General features: G+C 52.7%; 4 protein-coding genes across 4 annotated transcripts; 2 read left to right on the top strand and 2 right to left on the bottom strand.

Moving 5' to 3' along the window:
• Window positions 1-392: 392 nt before the first annotated feature.
• On the bottom strand, window positions 393-9909 carry TGME49_214180 (ENTH domain-containing protein). Its single transcript, XM_002370710.2, has 12 exons — window positions 8709-9909; window positions 8104-8214; window positions 7416-7494; window positions 6650-6785; window positions 5964-6055; window positions 5248-5483; window positions 4772-4972; window positions 4370-4473; window positions 3489-3700; window positions 3043-3169; window positions 2552-2686; window positions 393-1927 (listed from the first exon to the last, which is right to left on the bottom strand). Exons 1-12 carry the CDS (start codon window positions 8810-8812, stop codon window positions 1560-1562), a joined length of 1905 nt encoding a protein of 634 aa, XP_002370751.1. The 5' UTR covers window positions 8813-9909; the 3' UTR covers window positions 393-1559.
• A 96-nt stretch (window positions 9910-10005) lies between these two features.
• Window positions 10006-20262, bottom strand: TGME49_214170 (hypothetical protein). Its single transcript, XM_002370709.2, has 9 exons — window positions 18049-20262; window positions 17329-17584; window positions 16159-16231; window positions 15133-15819; window positions 14536-14667; window positions 13518-13781; window positions 12812-12937; window positions 12211-12438; window positions 10006-11976 (listed from the first exon to the last, which is right to left on the bottom strand). Exons 1-9 carry the CDS (start codon window positions 19333-19335, stop codon window positions 11832-11834), a joined length of 3198 nt encoding a protein of 1065 aa, XP_002370750.2. The 5' UTR covers window positions 19336-20262; the 3' UTR covers window positions 10006-11831.
• On the top strand, window positions 19237-20037 carry TGME49_214160 (hypothetical protein; the record flags this gene model as incomplete). The annotated part of the gene is made up of 1 exon (XM_002370708.1): window positions 19237-20037. One exon carries the CDS (start codon window positions 19237-19239, stop codon window positions 20035-20037), a length of 801 nt encoding a protein of 266 aa, XP_002370749.1.
• A 292-nt stretch (window positions 20263-20554) lies between the features above and the next one.
• On the top strand, window positions 20555-23794 carry TGME49_214150 (mitochondrial inner membrane translocase subunit TIM17, putative). The gene is made up of 4 exons (XM_002370707.2): window positions 20555-21437; window positions 21992-22129; window positions 22692-22841; window positions 23268-23794. Exons 1-4 carry the CDS (start codon window positions 21203-21205, stop codon window positions 23309-23311), a joined length of 567 nt encoding a protein of 188 aa, XP_002370748.1. The 5' UTR covers window positions 20555-21202; the 3' UTR covers window positions 23312-23794.
• Window positions 23795-23866: the final 72 nt, after the last annotated feature.

The following is a 23866-nucleotide window of genomic DNA, read 5'->3' as shown; positions in this document are numbered from 1 at the left end:
TTCACCACTATTGCTCTCTTGTAACTTTCGATCTCTTGATGTGTGTGATAAGACACCCGCGGTACTTTGGAAAGAGCACACGCTGTTTCAATTTTTCGCGCTGTATCCACTCAAAACGTATCGGTCTCAGCGAAGAGACATTTGGGCTCTCCTGGCTATTCATTGAAATCTCTACCGAACTGCACACTACACTGGGCGCAGCGAACTGGAGTATTGACCACAGGCTTTGCTCAGAGAGTGCCCCTGTGCTTCAGAGAACTACTACAGGTATCCCTCCAGCGTCGTCACGTACTTCAGAAGGATTTGGGCACTAGATAGCGTGGTTCGTAGCGCTATTCCAGAAGCGACTTTCCCACACTTTCTACCGGGATGATTTCTTCAAAACCACGTGTGGCTCCTCCGCATGTTTTGGTGTGAAACTCTTCCAAGGAACCTTGACTCTCGACAGTAGACAGGGTCAACTTTCCCCTAGCAGCTTCTGGGAACGTCTGCGAGCGGTTTGCCTTCCTTTCTGTCTTGTGTTCTCTGCCGTGGAGTCCTGTGCCTCTGCCGTTAAAATGCGCATGTGAAACGCCAGTGTGATGATTAGTTACAGCGACCCGGTGTATCGACAGACGGGACCTGAGGAGGCTCCGTGTTCACTCACTGTTGCTGCATTCGTCTTTTCGCGTCTTCTGTTGCGTTTCAGTGCGACATTTTGCTCTCCATTTTTCTCGATGTTGTCCCAATTCTATGTAGTGGCAAATACTCGCCCCGTTTCCCCGAACCGTGGCTTGTGTCTAGGCAACAGGCTTTCTGTCACAGTGGTGAAAGAGACAGCGAGCAAAGGATTTCTCGACTCTCCCGCTAGGCCGTTCCTCAGGAGAACCCCGCTCACGCGACAGGGCTACAAACAACAAACGAGAAAAGATAAAAAAACACTTCTTTTTGGGGTGTACGTACACCTCCGGTCGCTGCCGTTCTTAAGAAACAGACTTGCCTCCCATATTCCTTGTTGGGGTGCCGTCCACGCAAAAACGTCTTCCCTGTGTACGAAATCCTCGAAGAAAAGCTCTTCTTTCCCCCCACAGCTTTCCATCGTTGCTTGTGATTCACGAAACACTCTTTCCTCTTGACCGCGAGGCTGGTCTCTCTTATCGACTCCTCCCTCTGCCGCTTGCTCTCGCCCTTCACCGTTCCCCCTCTACCACACGGACTCGTCCCGTTCCTTTTCAAAACATGGAAGAACAACCACGCGCCAGCACCGCCCCCACGGTGTATGTACACCTCGAGATTGCGCCGTGTCTTTTCCTCGAACTGCGTACGCGAACTGGAACTCGAGCGTCGGACTGCGAGCAAGCCAGCTTCCTTCGCGACTCCTTGTCTTTTTTTTCTCGGAGGCCGCTTCCCCCCCCCCCCCGAGGCTGCACTCGGACGCACAGACGGTAGACGGTCGTTACGGTCCCTGGAGACAGTTTGGTGTACTCCTTGAGTTCAAAGAGTTCGAGTTCGAAAGGTCCTTCTGTGATCAGCGGGTGTCGTCGCCCGCAGAGGCGCACCGTCGCGCGTCTCGGGTGTTTTCAGAACCCCGTCGTAGCAGGAGATCCGGGGAACTGAGAAAAGAGTGCCGCGCCGCCGACGCCACCCGCACTCGGCACACCGCTGCCTAGGGCTCCAAACGCGGGCGCCGCCTGGAAGGCCCCGAAGGCTGGTGGAAAGGCAGAAACGCCGCCTCCTTGTGGGGGGGTCGGCTGCTGCGGAAAACTCGGCTGCGACGCCGCGGCATTGCCCATATGAACAGAAGCGGCCTGGCCGCAAAACGGTCCCGCAGCCGCCGGAGGGAAAGCGCCTGGCGCCGAAGCGGTGGAAAACGCAGGCGCTGCGACAGCGGGAGAAGCTCCAGCGTCGCCGAACCCCGTCGGCGGGGGTGCGCGATTTGCATTCAAACCTGAGAGAAAAGACAGGGAAAAGTCGGAAATCTCGAGAGGCACTTATGCGCGAAGGTACAAACACAAACAGGTAGACGTCTATGAGGTCATCGACGTCGAGAGACACAGATGCACAAACAATCAGACATGCATAGACAGCTAGAAAGATGGACTGATACACAGGTATACAGGTAGGCACATATATTTGTAGATGCCTTTATATATATATATATATATATATACATATAAGTACAGAGGGAAGGTCGAAAGACTGAGAGAAGACCACAGTGGAACAAGGCGCCGAATGCCTTACGGGCAGTCAAGGACTGCACAACAAGTCGTCGACGGAGACAGTTCCGCCCTGTAGGATTTACTCAGTTCATTCGAATTGTTGCTTCGATGCCTCATTGAGTCTCCTCTGCAGTTCCCACAGCCTCCAGATCATCGGTTTCGCTCTATGTATCATGTACGTGTAATCGACAACACCGACGCGTCCACGCGCAGAATGAGGTGAGGGCGATCTTGAATGGAATTTTTTTTCTTGAAAGGATATTGTTTCCCTTGTACACAACGGGAGTTTCGTCCTAGAATAAAATTTCCTTTTTTGAATTCTTCCTCGTAGAAAATGCAGCTCCTTTCCTTACCGGGGCCAGAGACAGCGAAGGCTGGAGCCGCGACACCCCCGAAGGCCGCGCCGGCTGCCGGCTGCGTTCGCGCTTGTGTCCCGGCGTCTGTGAGGTTTATGTTCACCATGGCGAATCTCGAATCGGCGAAGAAGCCTGGAGAGTCACACCAAAGACTCGCAACATCCGAGATCTTTCCGCGCAGCGCATGCACTTTCACCCGCGGCTTCCAGCCTCCTAACAGGGTTCGGAAAACCTTTCGAAGAGACGGACCTACAGTTTGCAGATCCCGGTCTCTTTAGACAGACAGGGGATACAGAAAACAGGTGCACAATCGAGACGTGGAAGCGGTCCTAACGAGTCCTCCAGAGCGCAACTGCTCCTGCTGGGCCTGAACTGGACTTCTTACCTCCCGCGCCCCTGCTGGACACATGCAGGCACGAGCACATAACTCCACCTTTGCGTTCACCTATTCGCTGCTAACAGTTCTCCGCATGCAAGATCTCACTCACCTTCCTTCGGAGCCTGGGAGGCAGTCGAGGGCGCTGCTGAGGCAAAGGGATTTCTGTCCGCAGCTGGCGGCGGCTGTGACGCCTCAGCGAAAAAGTCTACGGACTTGGCAGAAGCAGCAGATGCAACCTGCAGAACGGAGGCGAACAAGGACACAGTCTTTGGGGAGAGCAATTAACGTCTGAGAAGGAGAGAACGAGGTTCACGAAGAAACCAGCTGTCGTTTCGCTCCGGGAACTCGAGCTCTTCTTTCGAAAAAATTGACTCCTCTGCACTGAGTCTGCCTTGAGCTGCACAGAGAGAGACCTCGAAAAAAACGCAGAAGAAGAGCGAAGCTTCACGAAAAGAAGGAAACGGAAGAAGGCACGAAGCTCCGTCTGGGGCGCACATACACCGAAGGAGAACGCCCGAAGCGTTTTCTTCGACACAGAGAAATCGCAGCGCGTACCCCAGTCGTCGCCGGCTGCGGCGCCGCTTGGAAACTGCCAAAGAAGTCGGTTGCAGTGCCGCCGTTGCTGGCGCCGTTGACAGTTGGGTTGCTCCACGGATTTGCAGAAGACAAGGAAGAAGGAAACAACTCCGGCGGCAACGCGTTGCCTCTGCTGCCCGACGGCGGGCATGCAGCCGCAGGCGCTGCCGTGAAGTTCCCCCAGTTGTCATCTGCAAAAAAAAGTTCGAAAAGAAGATGACTACACTGACAGCCGAGAAGAAAGGGGGGTACACTGAAGGCAGAGAAAACAGCTGAGAACGCGACTTGTGTCCTTCGTGCAGAGGAAAAGCACGAAGAAAGAAACTACGTCCACAGTGAAGAGCATGCAAACATAATGTAGCCAAGTCATTCGAGTGTAGTGACACCGGACCGAACTGCATAAAAGGGCCTTTGTGTGCAGTTCCTTCACAACGCACTCATCTCGGAAGTTCTTTCGAATCCCCACGGTCTCCTCTCCGTACTGGATTCCGGCGCAAGTCGAGACGAAACGAAGCAGAGCGACAGCAACCAACGAAGAGAGATTTGGAGAAAGAGAAAGAAGCAGATCGAGCGAGAGACATCGACGTATAGCGAGAGCTACACAGATACAGGTAGCTATAAATGCATGCAGAGAGGGAGAAAGCGGGAGATGCATGGAGAGACGAAGAGAGAGCGACAGAGTGGAACATGGCGGACTCGCGAGAACGCGAAGAAGCTGTCCACTTGAGGTTACTCTCGACGAGTCACACAAGCGTCCAGGAAATCGAAGGGGAAGACAGAGTTCTCCTCTATTTCTCGGATCCATCACGTCTCACGGGCATTCCGCTATTCTTTCCAGAGCACACTCGAAAAGTCCCTACCATTTCCAAAGAGAGAATCTGTGGGGAAGGCAGGCGCGGCGCTTCCGCCTTCGGGACGCGACGAGCTCGGAGGCTCATCAAGTGCCAGCAAGTCGTCGCTGGGTCTGAACATGATAAAACGCATGCACCCCACGACGCAGGCGAATTCGCGTGCGAAGCAAGGAGAGAAGGAAATACAGCGTGTCTTCAAGTGTCATCTCAGAAGCATCCAAGAGGTAACAAGCACAAGAAGACCCCTGCAACCCTACATGCATAAATATGTATACATATATACATATATACATATATATATGTATATATATACATATATATATATGTGTGTGTGTGTGTCTGGATGTATGTTTGTACATGTGCGTGTATTTGCACATCTGTGTACAGGCGTTTTTCCCGGTGGCGGCGTACGTGATTTGTTCGTTGCTTCGGTGTCTGCGTCGATTCTTTTCTGTCTCCTCCTTGTCTTCTTTCTTCTTGCTGGTCCCCTTCTTTCGCTCTTTCTTCTCCTCCTCGCGACTTTTGCTTGCATGCGCGTGCTTCCCGGCCGGCGACGCGCGACGGTCGCTGCTGCGGCTGTCCTCCGTCTCGCCTCGGTGGAAATTGGCCGGGCTGCGCGACCAGCAGACAGACGCATGTGGCGAGTAAAGGAGAGACAGAAGACAGAGGAGAGAGAGGCGAGAACACAGACAGGAGAGAAGAAAGAGGAAAGGCGTTGACAGCGAGAAGACCGCAGGAGAGACCCGCGGGAGAGAAGAAACAAGGAACGCGAGCGAGTGCAAGAAGTCGTTTGCTCCACACCATGCGCCTCCCCCTTGTCTTTCTTCCTCTCTTTTCTCTCTGTTCTCCCTTGTCTTTCTTCCTCTCTCTTTTCTCTCTGTTCTCACCTCTGGCGTTCGTCTCGACTCTTGGAAGCTGCAGGGCTGAGCGCTCCAGGGCGCGCAGCACCGAAGGGACGCCCTGCCGTGTGGAGTTCGCCGGCGCGCATACGTGTGCCTAGCGAGTTCAGGCCGCTCGACGAGAAGGAGGAGAAGGAGGCAGAGGAACTCGAGAAAGAACTGGACGGCCCTGACGCAGAAAATCCCGAACCGGTCCGCTCGCCGCGCGCGCCAATCCCCACAAACTGAAAAAACAGGCGCAACGAACCCCATGGCGGGGTGTCTCTGCATGATCCTCTCTGCACTGACCTCTCTCTCGCGAACTTCCCCTTCTCACACAAACTCATTCACACATACACATAAACAAATATATATATATATATATATATATATACATGCATACGAGTAGTGCACACATATACATACATATTTGTAGGTTGGAAGGATGAAGGGGTGTGTGTATTTTGGAAAAGAAGGTGAAGGTGAAGTCGGGCCGTCCAGAGGTACATGGGAGAGACGTGACCTACGCGGTTAGTTCGCTCTGTGGAAAAACGCGGAACGTGGATTTCACCAGGTGAACAAAAATGGTAAAAGGAAAACGACATCTCCCGCCTAAATGCTCACGCAACGGTGCCCTATACAGATACATATATACATATATATATATATATATATATATGTGTATGTATATGTATACGAATATCTGGCGAGACTCGAAAAGTTACCTTGTTCCTGTTTTTCTGGGCTGTCTCTCGTTCCTCCTTGAGCAGCTCCGGGTCAAAGGCAAGCCGACAGACGAGCTTCGCTTTTTCGCGAACTGCAGGAACAAAGGAAAAGGACATTGCGTTCAGAGCGAAGAAATCCGACTCTCTGCAATGCAGATACGAAGCAGAGTCGTGGACTCCTGTGCATGCAGTGAGTGTAGCGATGTGGAAGAAAGAAGAGAGTTTTTTCTTGTTGCATCTGTGCGCTTCTCAAATGAAAGGCGACAGTGCACCGCCGCCGACAGAAACGAGGCGACACAGTTGGAGATAAACGAGGAACGGGTGAGCGAGAACGAAAGCAGAGAAGGACGACGAGAAGGACTCGCTGCCAGCGGCGACGGACGCGCGGCAGGAGCGGGACGGGAAGCAGAGATATCTCCTGACTGCAAATCGCGAGTCAAAGGAGGAATCCGCATTCCTGGAAGAGCCTTATAAACGGTCCTGCTGCAGATGCGACTCGTCCTGGACGACGGTACCGACCATACGATAGCCTCTGAAGACTGTCTCTCTCGCCGTTTTAACACGAGAGGTATCGGCTCTCCATCTGCTACGCGTAGTTTCCGTGGAAAACTAACTGCTGCAGCAGCATTCTCTCTTCTGTTTGTCAAACGACAAGAGGTAAAAAGTGAAAAGTCAAGGGTACGCACTTCCTGCTCCCTTGTCTCGACCTTCCTCCGTGAAGCTGAACTGCTGAAGAACGCGGAGCGCGAACTGGTTTTCTCTCGTTTCCTCGACAACTCGTTCGCAGCCGTTCTTCAGAAGATACTCGAGCAACGTCAGAGCCTGCAAAAGAGCAAAGTTACTCGACATGAAATGACGAAGCGGTTCTCGCGACTCCGGACAAAACGACGCCGAAGAGGTCTCTCCTCGGAGAAGAAACAAGAGAAAAACCGGAGAACAGGATGCGACAGCAACTGAAAAAAACGGCTTCAGACACGCCATTCGAGAGAAGGTCGATTCAACGGCGAAGAGACAGACGCACTTGCGACAAGTGTCTTTTCGAAAGAAGCCCAGTTGTGGTGAACGCACTCTTTTACCCTTTGCTCGGCTTATCAGGAGACAAGAAAGGAAAGAAACGGAGCTGAGAAGAAGCACAGAGGTCGACAGAGGCCTCCGTGTCAGGTAGACTCATTCAGGAGACACAGAACCAATATTTCTGGATGTCCGCGAACCACACCACCGGAGCGCTCGCGCCCGTGAAGTCTGCAGGGCTTGGTAAAGCTCCAAGAGTCATCAATCATCGACGCACGCAACAGGAGAGCACTGAAAGCCACAGAAGAACCTGGAGACGGTGACGGGAGACCTCCTTGCGGTCCTGCGGTTTCACGACAGAAGATCGCAAAAGAAGAAGAAGAAACAGGGCGTCTCTTGTGGAGAGACAACTTTCCTCTGCGAAATTCTCCAGATCCGCACCTTGTAGATTCTTCTCCACTTCTTCGGAGGCTCCGACAACGCTGTCCACAGGAACTTCATAATCTGCAAGTAGTCCGTGCTGCAAAAGCATTCAGAAAGGAAGCGCGCGGTGTCCAGACACCCCGTCCCGTTCATGCCCCCAAGGAAAACTCCACAGCCAACTCTTGAGGACGGTGCAGAACCTGGATGACGGAGAACGAGAAAAGGAGCCTGAACGCGAGAGACGCTCGCAAAGAAAGAGAGCACAGCGTACGACAGAGAACAAGCGAGAGGAAGAGAGGAGGGACAACGAGAACGAGAGTAAGAGCGGGCGCGAAAAGAGGAGAGAAACGCGCAGGTAAGAGACTGAGAAGAGACGCGAGGAGAAGAGAAGAAACAGGGAAACAGAAAAAGAGAGAAGAAAAGGAGGAAAGTGCTTGACACAAGAAGAGTTCTTCGAAATTTCAAGACGCGATCAGAGAGAAGGACCGTTCTCTGTCGGCACAGAGAGAGTCTCTCCACCCTTCTTCCAAGTCGGTCAACGCAGAGGGGCGCGTGGAACAGAGATCTCCACTTCTGTGTGGAGTGTCGCGACGTCCAAAGCTGATTCAAACGATTCAAAACAGCCTTCGCCTTCGAACTGGCAAGACTCGTTAGACAGCTGAAAAGCACAGAGGACAACAGAGGACGAGCGCGTTCCCGCGCCTACCAGTTGAAGGAACATCTCGCAATTTCGCTCAAAATCGTGGTCGGACATCCCCAGTTTTTGTCACTCGTCGCCTCCTTCAGATTCTTCTCCAGGGGGCTGTCTTTGCTCAGCCTGTGAAAAGACGAACGCCGAAAAAAATGAATGCCGAAGGTCCAACACAAACAAGTGAAAAAGAGCCTCATATCCAGCATCGCAACACAAACGACAGTAGCTGCACCAGATATATATATATATATATATATATATGTATATGTATAGATAAATAAATAAATAAACACACGATTGTGCGGTTAGGAGGCATGTGTAGAACGAGTTTCCTTCATCAAACCGGCCACAGAATAGACCGCTATATACAGAGACAGATAGATAGAGAGACAGATAGATAGATATACTAATAGATAGATTTAGATACATAGCTATCGAAATATACGTAGATAGATAGATATAGATGAGAAGTCGAGTTCTGTCTGTATGTCTCTCGTTGCTCATAGATGTGCGACTGGAAGGTAGACGAGTTGTCATTTGCAGAGAACAGAGGAACATTGTTTCGGTGTTATTCTCCGACAAAAGAAGACGGCTCGAGAGACTTTTCTCCTCAGACTTACGTTTTCTCAGTGACTTCCTTGACCTTCTCGCTGGCGACGGAGACGAAGACGCCCAGCTTGTCTGCGAGCTTGTCGATTTTTTCTTGGGAGAAAAGTGACGACATTTTGGTGAAAGAGAGTGGAAGACGAAGAGGATTAATCCGGACCCCGCGCCGTGTCGACCGCGGCAAACACTCGGGTGTACATCCACCGCACGCTCACACAGGACTTGCGGAGAAGACCTCTTTGCCTGGAGCGGAGGCCGCGGACGGCGACAGAGGAAACTGTGTTTCTCGGTGCTGCGCGGCAAGACGCAGAGTCCGGGTGCGACACAGAGAGAGGGTCTTTCTTTGGAAGAGCGGCAAGGTGTCGAAACAGAAAGTAGTCGAAAGAGGACGGATCGACAACGCAGACGAAGCAGGGTCGCCAGCGACGCGGCACCCCGCGATACGATTGGGAAGAACGAACGAAAAGCTGCAGGCAGGGCAGTAAAAGAACGCGTCTGTACACAAACAGGGAGACGGTGGCTGGATCACCCGGTATCACTCGGTGAGAGAGGTGTACGTACACTCGACGAACGGCGGAACGGGTGAGCAGACGTCCTCAGAAAAGGGAGAGAGCACACGGAAGCGGTGACTGTCGGGAAGAAAGGAGTTTCAGACTGTGTCGCAGTGGAGAGGAGAGGCCGAGGAACGTCATCAAACGGAAAACCAACTCTGACTGCCTGCGCACGAGGTCTGGAGGAAACGAGGGAGCTCGGGAGCCGTTCCTCGCGACTCTTTTTCGCAGGAAAAGGAGAGGCGCTCTCGGGGTCGACTGACTTGAGAAAAGGCGCAAAAACCAGTTTGGCCCGCACCGAAAGGAAAGCAGAGCGAGTCAGGTCGACAGACAACGCGACAGGAGCGCGTGCGAAGTATTACGCGAGTCACCCTGTCGCCGCGGAGGAGAGTGTAGGTACACCTGAATCTCGAGAAGGCAGAAGTGACGCCCCCAGCGCCCAGCGAGACCGAGAGATGCCGGCGAGGAGAAGTGCCAGGAGAGAAGCTGGACGACGAACAAGAAAAAGGGACAAAACGAGGCGCTGAGAAACGGAAAACGCACTCCTTCGGCCGAGCGAGGGCGAGGAAAAATCCGAAAAGACGGGAGAACGCGAAACGCGGTCGCCGATCTCGAAACAGCGCGGTGTACATACACACCACCCGCGCGGTGAGCACAACTCGCAGCTTTTTCCCTTCTCTCGGCCGTCTCCCGAGCACTCGCCACCGCCTCCTCCCTGAACTTGCCGGTTCTGCGCGCCGCGAAGCGAGGAAACGAAAAGGGAGAGTTCTCTGAATCACGGAAAAGTCGAAAAGAACGTCGCGGAGGAATCAGAAACCACAGCAGACCATGCCCAGAGGCGGCGCGGCGAGCAACGAAGACCGATACGACCGCGAGGAGGATTCGCCGTGCAAGCAAAGAAGATGGATGTGCGCAGGAACTAGAGGCTGGACGAAAGGCAGTGTTTTGTTCTAAATCGGCGCCTGAGAGGAATCTCCAAGGGAGAGAAATGCGAAGAATTCACTCACAGGGACGCAGAAATGCCAAACGAGAAATGCCAAACGAGAAGTGAGCAGGGGGAATCTGGAGCGGAGGAATGAGAAACGAAGAATGAGCTCGCGAGAAAAGACCTTCGCGCCTCGAGGCAAAAACCTTCCGGTCGACGGAGATTCTGCTCGAAATCAGGTGTATGCGCAGCTGGCGGATCTTCAGATTCGACTGAATAAGATTCCAGTGCTGTATATTCATCTTACGTATTATATACAGGAGGAGCCTGTGTATGTCGCTATATGCATCCGCTCTCTCTATGGTTCTACTGTGGCCTTGACAGCTTCAGATGTTGATGTTCAGAGACAGGCCGTCTTAGTGTACTACTAGGTACTCTTTGTTCGTTCCAGATGGTGAGGCGTCTGTACGTAGCACCGGAGAAAGCGAGACGAAACTAAACAGGCATCCGAGCGTGGTAGGTCCATCGCTGTAGCTCCCGTCAGACGATCCTCACTCAGGTTATGTGTGTTGAAATGAACAACAGTGCGAGAGAGATTTATCTGTCGCATGCCGAAGTTAAGTTGCCACCACCCTAGTGCTACTCCTCCATCTAGATGTTTGTCGCTAGACGAGAAAGGACTCGCGAGTTAAAAAACCAAGACTCGTCCCTCCACTGAAGTCAGCCAAGTACACCGGAGCGAACGAGGAGAAAACGTCCGGGTCTGCTGCTTCGCTTCGTTTTTCTCTCGAGGCGAAGTTCCACACAGAGAGCAGCAGAGGCGGGTGCATGTGGGTCTGTAAGGATCGGTAAACTCAGCAAAGCCAAATGTTTGGTGTTGTCCATGTACACTCATTTCTATCCATTTCTTTGGTGTGTCTCTTTACAAGAAGTACGGATTTGTGTAACAGCACACTGGGTGGAGACATCTGAGCTCGAAGGGGAAAATGAGCAGCGACTTCATCGAGGAAGTCGACACCGCGTTCCCTCATTGCCTTTGTTTCCTCACGGGCAGCGCCTCTCGTTCTTCAAGTGATAACCAGGAGATCCCTGCTGCGTCTTCTGGAGAAAGAGGCGGCGCGCTACTGCAGAGGTGTGTGTACACCCGAAGAGATCGGACGAGGAAATCTGTCCAACGAAGATCTTTTCAGCCTCTTTGAGTCGTTTTTCACGTGCGAAAACGGTGGGATGTACAGACACGAAGGGCGAGAAGCGCTGTGCTCTGAAGTCCCCAAAGGCCTCCACTTCTGCAAAGAAGAAGATACTTCCCAGTGTACGATGCGTGAACTTATGCAGAAACCCAAAAATATCCAGAACAATACCACGCATGTGTATGACACGGCGATGCCAGGAAAAAAGAGAAGGAAAAACAACACCTGAGGACGCATGATGGTTTCAACTTTTCCACCTGCTGCACACAATACCACTCTCTGTGCTTCCTTCTCAGTCTTTCTCGCGTCTCCACTTGGTTCCCTTCTGCTCTTCGATTCGTTCTTCGATTCGTTGCCTTCGCTTCTTCCTTTCAGCGGGGGTTCTTGTTCTCGAACAGAGGGTCTTCCTCTGGGCCGTTCTGTCTCTCCAGTTTCTGGAAGAACGTCTCTCCCCTCTCGCTGTCTCGCGCCTCAGAGAGCACGAAGGAGAGTTCGCTCCGCATCTTTGCCACCCGCACTGTCTCTCCATTTTTCCACTCTGAAGAGACCCCACAAAACCCCGCCGGCGCACAGGCTCGCGGCGAGCGGCGTCGCCGAAATGTTCACGCATGCCGCGCTGAAAAAGACAAGACCGGAGAAAGTGCACGTCAACGTGGAAAAAGGCGCAGGAACAATAACAGAGGGAAAACAAAGGAAAGAAAGAGAGGAAGCGAAGAAGAAACACGGAAAGAAAAAGAAAAAACAAAGGAGAGAGGAAGAGGTGGATGCAACAAGAAGACAGAAAGAAGAGGTACGTGAGCTACTGCCGCATTTGCACTTTCCTCCTTTCCTCGAGGTACGGGGGACCTACTTCTTCAGACGAAGTGGCAACGATGCACTCTCTTCTGTTTTGCTTTTCTCTTCTGTTTTGCTTTTCTCGTCTGCTTTGATTTTCTCGTGCGATTCCGAGAGCTGCGCATCCTCCGCGGTAAACGGCCGTTCTTCTTGTTCCCTGCTTAAAAGTTGAAGGTACAGCTGAAACGTTGCAGAGTTCTCCTCTTCTCTCCGCGACCGGAGACTCGTGTAAGAGAGATCCACCCTGACCAAGACACGCAGGCAAATGCTCAGTTCACTCATCCATTTACATAAAGATAAATATATATATATATACACATACATATTTATATATATGCATGGATACAGATTTGAGCATATATATATATATATATATATAGTATGTATACATGTAAAATGGATGTGCGTACACAGCCAGCAGAAGAGAGGTGAACAAAGAGCAAGAGAGAAGGAAGGACCTCCGAAAACAGCGAATGAACTTCAGGGTCAAGAGCAGGCGCTTTCGCTGAGCAGGGAAGGTCGGACAAGAGCGAGGACTGAGAAATCGTCGAGATCACGAGGGGACGGGGTGTACAGACACTCAGGTTTCTTGTCTCCTCTGCAGCTCCGCCGCTTACATTTCCACGCAAGGCAGGTCGGCAATGGCCAGCAGAGCGGGGGAGAGCAGCGAGACTCTCTTGTTCTCTCTGAGGCGAAGAACGCGAAGTTTCGGCAGAAAAGGAATATGGCTACTCGCCCAGAAGCTGCAGAGTTGAAGCGAAAAGCGACGCGAGACAAGGCGTTGATGAGACGTAGACTTCGGATGAGGAAGCGAGCGAGGACAACTTGGAAGTTTCAACGCGCTTTGCGACTGCAAGTGAAAAAGTCTCACTTCGAGTGTGTCAAGCGATTGAAACGGTTGATTCACGGTTCGCAGTGCAGCGAAATCGATTAGGATTGAAACGGGTGCTGGCCCCACAAAACCGGAGAAGAAACTTCCGACACCGGGAAACGGAGAGATTCCCGAGAGACAAGCCAGTGCGGACTCCACAAAACTTTCGCTTTTGTACAAGTCGAGCATTTAGTATGTATGCATAGACGTGGAGATATGCAGTCGCAAGCTTCGATCCGCCTGGGTGAAAGAGAAAGTCTGCGTAACAGAAAAACGCAAAGAGGAACCTCCGACTCGAGGACCCGAGTGACAAGCTCGGAGAAAAACGAAGAAAGGAGTAAGAAGTCCAGAAAAACGTAACTGAGAGAGGAAGTTCCACGTGTAATAAAATAGCAGAACGAACAAGGCTGCTTCAGAGAAAGAAAGCCGCAGAGGAACAGCAGGCGACTCACCGATCCGAAAAAAGGTTGGCGCTTAGATCCAGTTCCTCCACTTTGTCTCCTACGTCCACGAGAAGAGGATAAGACAGTCGCTCTAGTCCCATGGCCGAGAGGTCCAGAGCGCAGCAACGCCTCTCTCGAGCGTCCGTCTGTCGCTCGTTTCTCTCTTTCTCAGCTTCAAGTTTATTCGTTTTTTCCGTGACCGAGGAAACATCGCTCTCGCTTCCACGAGGCTCTCCTTGGTTTTCGAAGAAAGCAGCAGAAAGGATCTTCTTCCTGAGAGAAAAATGCATGGGAAGGAAACATAGGTCACGCCGTAAAGCAGGAAAGAGGTACGACAAGAAAGCGCTCTTCGTAGCGCAGACTGTTCTTCTTTCACCCAGTGGTACGCTCACCAGTGCATGCATTGACATATACGCATATGAATATATATATATATATATATACATACATACAAATTTATCTATGTATCTATGGAGAGAAAGAGAGATGCATGCTGCCGTATTGACCCGAAGGGCTTGGAGATTCCAGAATGTTTTTCCATGGAGAACTCACATTCATTCAAAGTTGTATTTACCTTTGGGGAAAAAACTGTATATCCAAATGCACACGTTTGATGGATATATGTGGACGTATATGTATCCCTGTCAATTAGCATGTATAGACGCATCTGTAGCTGAACACATATGTATATCTATTTGCATTTGAGTATGAACGTCCACACATTTACATATATATATATATATATATATATATAGATATACATATATATATACATATATTATTACATATATATATACATATATACATATATATATATATACATATATATACATATATTATTACATATATATATATACATATATACATATATACATATATACATATATATATATATATATGCAGATGTGGTTGCATGTGCACACACGCTCAGGTGGATTGGACTAGAGGGTGGGGAGGGCGGATGCAGAGCAGCGCAAGTTGTCAGATTCAGCGAAATGTGGGCGGCGAAACGGTTCTGTCTTCTCACTGGACTTCTAGCTGAAGAAGCCGAGCGTCGTGGAGACGTTGGTGACGAGGATCTGCGAGGGCCATGGCGCGACAGAGGGTCGTTTGTTCGTCGAGAGAGTTGCTTGGCTTGAACGTTCTCAGGAGAAGCCACCTAGGAAGCGAAGAAAGGCAGAAGGCAACGGCTGCAGGCTGCTCGGTGTACGGATCCCCGGCTTGTCGTCTGAACTGAAACGCGAGCGCGACGAAGGCAAACGAAGCAGGAAGGTCGCGAAAAAGGAGACTTCGAGAAACCGCGAACGTCGAACGAGCACCACGGCGAGACTGCATGTGGACGCGAGACTCCACCGAACGAAGGGGACGGAGAGGTGACATGCAGTGGCAGAGAGGTTGTTCGAAAGTTGAACGTCCAGCTCGAAAAACGTAAAGCAGCAACAGAGGAGAGGCAGCCCAACGCACCCCAACGCGCGACACCGAGAAAGAGAGATTTTCGCACGCAAGAAAAGTTCAAAACTGGACTTCAGACGTTGTCTCCTTGAACTTCGTTTCGTTCCTCCACCTCCAGTTCTGCCACGAAGAAAGTCCGAATCGCTTCTTTCCACCATTTCTCTATTTTTACTTCGTCTCAATCGCCTGTTTGCAAGAAGGCTCGAGTGCAAGGAGCTCGTCGATCTTCGCCAACTCTTTCTCGACGCGCGTCTGCCGGATCGCTTCTTCACTCGCTTCTTCTTCTCCGCAACTCTCTGCCTCTCGCGCAGGCGGCCGAGGCGCGACGACGCGCTGAGAGATCACCCGCCACGAAGACGACCCTCGGGAGCATGCACTCGCAGCGAGCGAGGCAGACGAAGAACATGAAGCAGAACAAGCAGAAGAAGAGGGAGAAGCGGAAGAGGACGAAGGAGAGACAAGGAAGCGAATGCGGCGGCAGGGATACTCGAGGATGTCAGTGAAGACTTTGTTGCGAGAAGAGCGAGCAGAAGAGATGTCAGAAGCGGAGTCTCGAGGAGCAGAGTTTCGCAGCTGCATTTGAGCAACGACATATTTCGGCAAACGCAGCAGATGGTGATCTCGCGCTCGCTGTTCCTCGGCTTGAAAGGCGCCGGCAAAGCGAGAGAAAGTGAGGAGGAATTCGAAAGTCAGCGAGTCTCTTCTCTCGTTCGTTCTTTGCTTCTTCGTCGGAGCTTCTGTACCACCTTCTCCATGGCCTTCCTCGGCTTCGGCGGCCAACACCGCAGCTGCCGACGGATCGGGGGAGATGAAAAGCCAGACTGGGCTCGTCGAAGATGCCCTGTTGCCTCTGCCGATGCTGCAGGTTCGCACAGAGCAGAACAGGCGGCAAAAAAGTTTTGGCGAACATTTCCGAGAAATCGCCTTCACACGAGAGGAAACGGCAGAACCGGCGCGAAGAAACAAGCGGCGTAGGAGGCACCTGAGAAAAAGAGAGAAACAGGGAAGAAGACGAGGACGGGAGGCCGAGAAGGAGAGAAGACAGAAGAGGGGAAGAGCGAAGAAGAGGAAGCCAGAGGGCGAACCAGCCGAGAGAAGGAAGAGCTCGCAACCACAGGGAAGAAGCTCTGGAGACAGAGACACACTGAGAAAGAAGAAAACAAAGACCGTCCATGGTTTCTCTTCTCCACACACTTACGTCGGGTTCAGACCCTCTGTGCTGGCAGTCGCGAGAGGACTCAAAGGCTTCCACTTGCCTCGAATGAGTTTTCCTGTTCACACGCTCCAGGGCAGAGAGAACCGCGTCTGGCGTTCCATTTCAGAGCTGGTGGAGAACTTCACTGACTGAAGTTCTGCACTATTCTCGACGGATGAATCGGGGGTTTCAAGTAGAAAAAAACGCGCGAAACGCACATCTCTTGCGTGCTCTCGGAGCCGAGAAGAAGAACTTGAAACTGCGCATGCAACGCCCCAGGTGTCTCCTCCGCCACTTCGTCTCTTGCGGGGAGCAAGACTGACAAAGCACAGTGCATCTTTTACAGAGTGATAGTTCATGCAGTGAATCCCTTTCTCTCCAGATGCATTCAAACCACTCAGAAAGCAACAAACGGCAACCAGTAAACCTTTCGCTGCCTCCAATTTCCTTGAAAGGCAAATGAAAGCTTCTTCACGGGTTCTCTTCCGCTCTACTACACTCGTCCACGGTGTTCACTCCTCTTCCAATTCGGCTTCGCCTTTCAATCTGCCTGAAGCGCCCTTCTCACTTCTCTTCTCACCGAGCTCTCCAGCAAACCTCTAAGCGCGCTAGAATGCCTCAGATGCAGCTGCTCACGGGTGTGCTCCAACTCACTACTCAGCGACTGGTGTACACCGCGTTGTGTCTGAGGTCAGCGCAAACTCGCTGCGTCTCAGCGAACATCCGCATCCGACGACATAGAGGGCACTGGCTGTCGACTGCGCTCTACGAGGACCACCCACGGAGTTCGGCAAACGCGCGTGCGCACACAGCGCGAGAAAGCTCCGAAAGTGAAGCTCGCGCTTCTACAGCCTCTCTGTGAATGCCGATACCCCAATCACCAAGCACAACTCGTTGTCAAGTCTTGTACATACATACATACATACATGCATACATAGAAAAATAGATATAGATATAGATATACCCTACATATCTATATGTGCACTCTACATATAGATATGTCACTGTGAATATCTATCTATCTAGCTATATATATATATATATATGTATGTACTGTTGCAAGTTGTTCGTCTTTCGGTAAATATGAGAGAGGAGCCGTCCGAAAGCTTCGTTTCGCCTTGTCTTTTCCTCCGCCTCGCGTTGGTAGCGTCCCCGTGGGGTGGTGACACTCACCAGCGCCTTTGAAGTTCGGGCAGTTTCTCTCCCCAGGGCAGTGGAGAAAGCAGCGAGACTGCGAGGCGTCAACTGAAGCAGGAACCGAGAAACAGACGCAGAAAGCGAGGCCGGCCGCGTCGAGGTCCCCGCGAACCGCCGGAGGCAGAGGGAAGAACGCGATCACAGAAGGAGAGGGAAGCCGCGACACGGTGCGTTCAAGCAGCGAGAGGTACACCTTCCAGAGCGTCTGGTCACCAGGCTCGGTGTACAGACCCTGCAGGAAGAAGAGGAGAGAGGACGCAAAGCTAGAGAGGATGGAGAACGAGGCCACCGTTCAGAGAGAGACCGCAAAAGGCCTGAGAACCTTGGAGAAGAGGAGAAAGTCGGAAACAAAAGGAAACAGGGAAAGGGAAAGAGCCCTCCCGCAGTGTGCAGCGCTGCTCACGTCCCAACGAGAAGAAACTCAAAGTCCAGGAGTTTCCGCTCTTTGAGGCATCGACGCCAAAAAGCAAACAGTGAGAAGGCGCACATGCGAAAACCGACGAGTGCGGGGACATGCGCGGAGAACCTCGGCCAGACAAAGAAACGAAAAAAAAAACAGAACAAAGGCTCGAGGCAACCACTTGGATGCCTCAGCGCACAAAGGGGCCTCTGTTTCTCTCGCTGTCCGACCGTTTCTGTTCTTGTTCTCTTTCTGTTTCACTTTCCCTCTGCTTTCTCTTTTTCACTGCGTCCTACCTGCCAGATCCAGTCGAGTTCAGCATCCCAGTTCAGGAGGCCTGTCGCGAGGCCCTGTGCTCTCTGCCCCCAAGCCGAGTAGTTGCTGAAGTCCTTGTCGATCAACGTCTTTGTCAGTTCGAGTGTATCTGCCACCGTCTGCTCCTCGCTCCCCTCTTCAGCGCTGTCTTCTGCTCTCTCCTGCGCACTGTGACTTCCTTCCTTCTCTCCCCTTTCCTCTGCATCTCCTCGCTCTCGTCTCCCTTCTTCTCTCCTCCCGCGCATCGCATGCACGGCGACCCGCCAAGCGATGACCTGCGACCGATGCTGCCAGCAGTGAAAGTTTCTGCCGTCTTCGCCGCGCCGCAGAAGCAGTGCGTTGCAGTGCTGGATTTCCTCGTCGAGGAGGGTGACAGCTTCTTGAAAATCTCTGTTTTCTTCTTCTCTTTCTTCTTCCCTTCGTTCTTCTTCTCTTCCTTTCTCTCGCGCACTGTCAAGCTGCGTGACCTGGCGCTCGTCCTCTTGCCTCTCTCTCCCGTCTTGCAGAGAGGAAGGTGATGAGGATGACGAAGAAGGCGCGGGAGAAGAAGAGAGAAGGGAGACATCCTTTGCATCCAGGAGAGAGGCTAAGAGTTGCCCGAGGGTCCATGTCCGGTGACTCCAGACGCAGTACGACTTTGCACTCTTCTTTCCAATGGCATGAAGAGTCACGGACAACTCCTCTCGCAACAGCCTGCGCTCTGCCTGGTCGTCCCCGCAGGCGAAGTCCCTGCCAAAAAGAGACAACTTCTCCTCGCCATCCGCGGAAGGAAACGAACTCGCTGCTCGCGGCAGAGGGTCAGAGTTTTCCGAACAGACTTGCTCGCGTCGTTCGTCAGAGACTCTTGCTGAGGAGAGAGAAGACGCGGAAGACGCAGCCTGGGAAGAAGGACCAGGAGAAGAAGCCGAGGAAGAAGAGTGAGGAGAGGAAGACGCAGCCTGGGAAGAAGGACCAGGAGAAGAAGCCGAGGAAGAATACGGGGAAGAAGAGAAAGCGGTCGAAGTTAACAAAGTCGAAGGAGTTCGAGATTTCAGGAGATGGATGAAGTGAGTGAGCATGTCTCGTCGAAATGCCCAGAGTACAGCGATCTCAGGAGACACTTCGAGGAGCTTCCCAGTGGAAGCAAAGTTCTCTGGAGTGAAGCATTTTCTCTGTTTCTGGTCGAGCAGATGTTGGAAAAGAAAGACTCCCTTCTTCACTCGTTCGCGTTGTTCTGCTCGCTGCTCTGCCCCGACAGCAAGCTCCGCTTTCTTCAGGCGACCGTGCATCTTGTAAACAGTTGTTTGGGCAAAGTGGCTTCCACTCGGTCGACCGCTCTTCCGCTTCGCCGCCTCTCTTATCTTGTCTCCCCTCGACAGTCTCCTCTTTTCTCCTTTTTTTGCTCGTCAGTCTCCCTTCTTCTCCTCCCTGCGTTTGACTCCTCTCTCATCGTCTCGCTTCCCTTGAAAACGGTGACCTATAGACCTACAGTCTCCCCTGCTGTCTCTCTGAGCCTCTTGCTCTGTCTCTCTCTCTCTCTTGGTCTTTCTCCTTCGCTCTCTGTGGCCCAACTCTTCATTTCTCCTTTCGCGCTCTCTCTCTCTCCATGTTCATGTCTGTCTTCCCTCGACCGCGCGTCTCCTTCTCTGTCTCCTGTATTTCTAGTGCATCTCGTTGCTTCCTCTCCTGTAGCTCCTGTCCTCCTTCCTTCCTTCCGTCTCGCTTTCGTTCGCTCTCCCTTCTCTCCCTGGTTTAGTGTGTCGAAGCCTCTGGGAGCTTGGACGCTCGGACGCGCTGTGTCGAAGAGATCCTCGAAAAAGATTCTCGCAAAGACAAACAAACAGACAGACAGACAGACAGACAGACAGACAAACAGACAAACAGACAGACAAACAGACAGACACCACCGGGCGAGGAAGCGGCTGCTGTGTTTGGCCGAGCAGTTGAGGACGAACAGATTCGTCTCGGGGACTTGCAGCGAGACCCGTTGACGCGTGGAGAGAAGCGAAAAGGAAGTGGAAAACGAAAGTCTGCGGTTCCGACAAGGCAGGAGCAGCTCCGGTCGGGTGTGTGTACACACCGCAGAGCGCGCAGACGCGCGGTATGTTGAGAGAGGGTCTGAGGGCGGCGACGAGGGGGTCCAGATTTGCATGCGGAGAAGGAGAAGGCGAGGAGAGAAGAACACCGTTTCTGTTGGAAAAACGAGCGCATGCAAACGCGAATGCGAGAGCACGCAGCGGAGAGGAGGAGGTGCCAGCGACAACAAACGGAGAAGACGCCTAGAAAGAGACAGCGACCCAGCCGCCGCCTATCATGCACATGCATCTTTCTTTGTTTGCATGCAGCGAGAAGCTGAGACGTTTCTCTCTCCCCGCAGGCGCGGGCCTCCTCCGTTTTCGGAATCGTCGTGGCTGCTCGCGCCTTTCTTCCCCTCCGGAAGGAGACGCAGTGTCTCTCTCCTTCTTCCGAGACGCGTTTCGCGGTTTCTCTTTTTTCTGCGCGTTTTCCTCTCTCGCGGCTTCTCCCTTTAACTCTGTGCGGTCGTCTCGCATGCGCCGTCTCTTCTCTGTGTCTTCGGCCTCGCGGAACCTGGAGAAGAAGCAGTCTCTCTTTTTCTTGCAACGTTTTCTCCGAACACCGCGTTCCCTGTCTCCGCGCTTTCTCCTCTTTGCTCTGAGTGATTCTTCTCTCTGCTCGCTTCTCCCCTCGTTGCATCTGTGCGGTCCAACGTCCTTTTCGCAGCGAGTTTCTCCGCGGCCTCGCGTCGTCAGCCGACGCAGGCGCAGGCGGCTCGGTCCAGTGCTTCTGCGTCCGGTCTCGACTCCAATTCTCTCTTTGTCGCTCCGTCGTTGTCTCGCGTCCATCTCGGCAACCTGGCGCGGCCTTGTGAAAAATCCACGAGCTCTGCCGCAGAAGACTCTTGTGCTCGCGTCTCCTCGCAACTTCTCTTCACTTGGCCTTCGCGACGGCATCCCGTCTCGTCTCTCTCTCTCGCGGCCCCAGCCGATCTGCTCGGTTGAGCTTCGCGTCCTTTCCTCGAAGCGCTGAGGCGGCCGGAAGGAGAAATAGCTTGCTCCTCCCCGATTTCCTTCGCTTTCTTCGTCGTTTGCCGCTCTCCCCGTCTCTCTCTGTCTCACTCTATCTCTCCGCTCCAAGATGGCGTCTGCACTCGATGATGACTACTTGCGAACGGGCGGAGTCCATTCGAATCTTTCGCTTCTCTCCTCTCCCGTCTCTCCAACTTCTCTCTCTGCTCCTCTCTATCCTTCTCAGTCTTCTTTCGCGCTCTCGTCTCAGCCTGCGAAGATCGCCGGCGACTTGTACCTCAACGGCTACGGCAAGCAATTCGGAGACAAAGTCACCTACTCTGCAGGCATTTCGTACGCAGCCGGTAAGTCCCAAAGTCTGCAGAGAGGACGGAAGAAGAGAAGAGAGCGAAAACGCAGCCTTCCTCCGCGACTTTTCCTGCGCCCTATACGCGCTAGAGATCTCGCCACCATCTCTCCTCGAGGATCGACGCGCGTCGGCCGTGACGGCCGGCCGGAGACAGCAGCGTTGTGAGCTGTCCGCTCGTTTCACCTCTCTTCAACTTGTCTTTCTTCCGTTGGATCTTCTGTCTCCTTGCAGTCCCTCTTCGTTTCGTATGCGCTCTTCTCCTCTCTGTCCTTTTCTTCTCTCTCTCTCCTATACGTGCGTTTCGTCTCTCCTCTTCTGTGTCTCCTGCCTTCTGTCTCTTTTTTTGTCTCCTGCCTTCTGTCTCTTCTTCTCCTCGGTTTTTCCTCCCCTCTTTTGTGCAGACTCGAGCCTCTCTCTCTTCTTCCCGCAATTGCTTCCTCGCTCTCGCCTCTGGGCCTTCATGTTCTTCTCTACCATGCAGCGTCTTCCTTCACCCTCCGCTGGGCAGGTCTTCACTGTCTGCGCAAGTTTTTCTCTTCTCGCTTTCAGGTCTGACTCTCGGTGGACTGTACGGATTCGGAGCCGGTCTCAAGCGAGGAGGCAGCACAGCTCGCCTGCGCCTCAACGCGATCCTCAACGGCTGCAGCGACTACGCACCCAAGGCAGGCGCTCAGCTTGGCACCATCAGTACGCAGCCAGTGAAGACACGAAGAAGTCAGGAGAAGGGGGAAGCAGAAAGAAGAACGAGGAAAAGGAGGAAAAGGAGGAAGAGGAAGAAGAGGAAGAAGAGGAAGAAGAAACAGCGGAGAGAACGGAGGCGGAGGCAGACGCGCTCAAAGATAAGGAAGGGAAGGAACAGGAAACGAGAGGGTGCTCGAGGTGGAAAGGTGACCAAAGGAGAGGAGTGAGAGGCGGAGACAGAAAAGGGGAGAGAGGACGCGCAGAGCATGCAGACGGCAACGCTGTTTGTCGGGGACAAGAAACTCTGCGCTCTCTTCTCGAAGCTCCTCCACGCTCGCAAAGGAGAGAGAAGAAAAAGCCGAAGGCTCTCGAGAGCAGAAAGTTCACCTAATTCTGTCTGCAGAATCCCCCCAGTCGAACTGTGGGCTCTGTGAAATCGAGTTCTCTTCTGCCGAACCCAAATACTCTTATGCACATGCAGGAAGCACGCGTACGTCTTTTCAGAGAAATCTCGCGTCACATGCGCATGTCCGCGAGGTTGCGCTGTGACATTTCTCTTTTTCTGCAGCTCTCTTCTACTGCTGCTTCAACAACCTCCTCGGCCTGTTTCGCGAAGACGAACCGACGAATGCGCCGATCGCAGGAGCAGCTGCGGGAGCGCTGTACAAGTCCATGGCGTCCTGGAAGGTCTTGGGTGCCTACTCTCTCACAGCTTCCCGTAAGTCTGTCTTCGTGGAGAAGAAGTTCGTCCTCCGTCGTTCTTCACGACGTCCAGCACTGCTTCTTTCGAAACCGTTTTCGTATTTGGGTCGTCGGTGCAAGGTGTCATCTCCTTCTCGTCTTGTTCGGCGAGATGTTGTCTTGTCTTCCTTCTGCATGAGGTTCTTCTTCGCCGCTCGCGGCCTGTTTGGCGATCTGGGAGCAGCCGGCGGAAACGCGAGTGTGAGGGACTGCGGAGGAGAACCGGAAAGGAGAGGAAGGAAGTGGAAAACGGAGAAGGCGCGGCCAAGACAGGGAAGCCGACCGGAGTTTCATGTCCGCTCCGTCGCTCTTCTCGCGTCTTCGGTCGAACGTCTCCGTGACTGCACGCGCTTTTCGATTTCTGTCCCCAGTCCTCGCTCTTGCCCTGTCTGATATCTTGCAGTGGCGTTCGCTGGAATCGACCAGTACCTTCGCAAGTACGTCTGAGCCTGCTCGAGTGTAGCGCAGCGCGAGTCGCAGAAGGAGAAGCACAGGCGAGGAAGAGAAGAAGAGAAAGAAGAGAAAGACGGCGACTGGAGTGTCGAAAAAGCTTTGTCGACGCCACGGACCGAGGAACGAACTGTCTCTGCATGCTTCGTGCGTCTGGAGGGCAACTGCGACGTCTCGCAAAACGAAGAAGAGGAGGGAGGAAGGAGGATAATCAGGAACCCAAAACCGATGCATGCATGAATGTCCTTCTTTCAAACCTTCTTCTCGTTTTGAAAGCATCTGCAGACATACGTGTAAACACTCGCGTTGATGTGCATGTTTGTGTATCGTCGCTTCAAGCATGTGAGTATTTGCGTATATATCTCTGGAGGACTAGAATCCTGTATAGCGGCCTTGTGCGTTGTCTGTCTTCGAGTTGCCTTTGGGTCGTCGCTCTTCGCTGTTCCGCTCCCTTGCTTTCTTCTCTTCTCCGTTTGCTGCTTCCTCGTTTCCTTCCTGCTCCTCGCTGCTTCTGTTTCTTCCCTAAAAGCAACTCCCTTTTCGCGTTTTTTT

The sequence above is a fragment of the Toxoplasma gondii genome, chromosome X (genome assembly GCF_000006565.2).
Source record: "Toxoplasma gondii ME49 chromosome X, whole genome shotgun sequence".
Classification (NCBI taxonomy): Eukaryota; Apicomplexa; class Conoidasida; order Eucoccidiorida; family Sarcocystidae; genus Toxoplasma; species Toxoplasma gondii.
Note: the sequence above shows the minus strand (reverse complement) of the source record. Positions and strands in the feature narration are given on the sequence as shown.

What these genes read in the sequence shown, in the direction of transcription:
- TGME49_214180 (XM_002370710.2), bottom strand. Translation starts at nt 8,812, where the DNA reads ATGTCGTCACTTTTCTCCCAAGAAAAAATCGACAAGCTCGCAGACAAG. An exon ending in CTCCCAGGCTCCGAAGGAAG is followed by an intron (nt 2,687 to 3,042) that starts GTGAGTGAGATC and finishes GTGACTCTCCAG; the next exon opens with GCTTCTTCGCCGATTCGAGA. An exon ending in CTTCGCTGTCTCTGGCCCCG is followed by an intron (nt 1,928 to 2,551) that starts GTAAGGAAAGGA and finishes CTTTTCTCTCAG; the next exon opens with GTTTGAATGCAAATCGCGCA.
- TGME49_214170 (XM_002370709.2), bottom strand. Translation starts at nt 19,335, where the DNA reads ATGCACGGTCGCCTGAAGAAAGCGGAGCTTGCTGTCGGGGCAGAGCAG. An exon ending in AAACAGGCGATTGAGACGAA is followed by an intron (nt 14,668 to 15,132) that starts GTAAAAATAGAG and finishes TTCGCTTCCTAG; the next exon opens with GTGGCTTCTCCTGAGAACGT. An exon ending in GACCTGCCTTGCGTGGAAAT is followed by an intron (nt 12,439 to 12,811) that starts GTAAGCGGCGGA and finishes TGTCTTGGTCAG; the next exon opens with GGTGGATCTCTCTTACACGA.
- TGME49_214150 (XM_002370707.2), top strand. Translation starts at nt 21,203, where the DNA reads ATGGCGTCTGCACTCGATGATGACTACTTGCGAACGGGCGGAGTCCAT. An exon ending in AGGCATTTCGTACGCAGCCG is followed by an intron (nt 21,438 to 21,991) that starts GTAAGTCCCAAA and finishes TCTCGCTTTCAG; the next exon opens with GTCTGACTCTCGGTGGACTG. An exon ending in CGCTCAGCTTGGCACCATCA is followed by an intron (nt 22,130 to 22,691) that starts GTACGCAGCCAG and finishes CTTTTTCTGCAG; the next exon opens with CTCTCTTCTACTGCTGCTTC.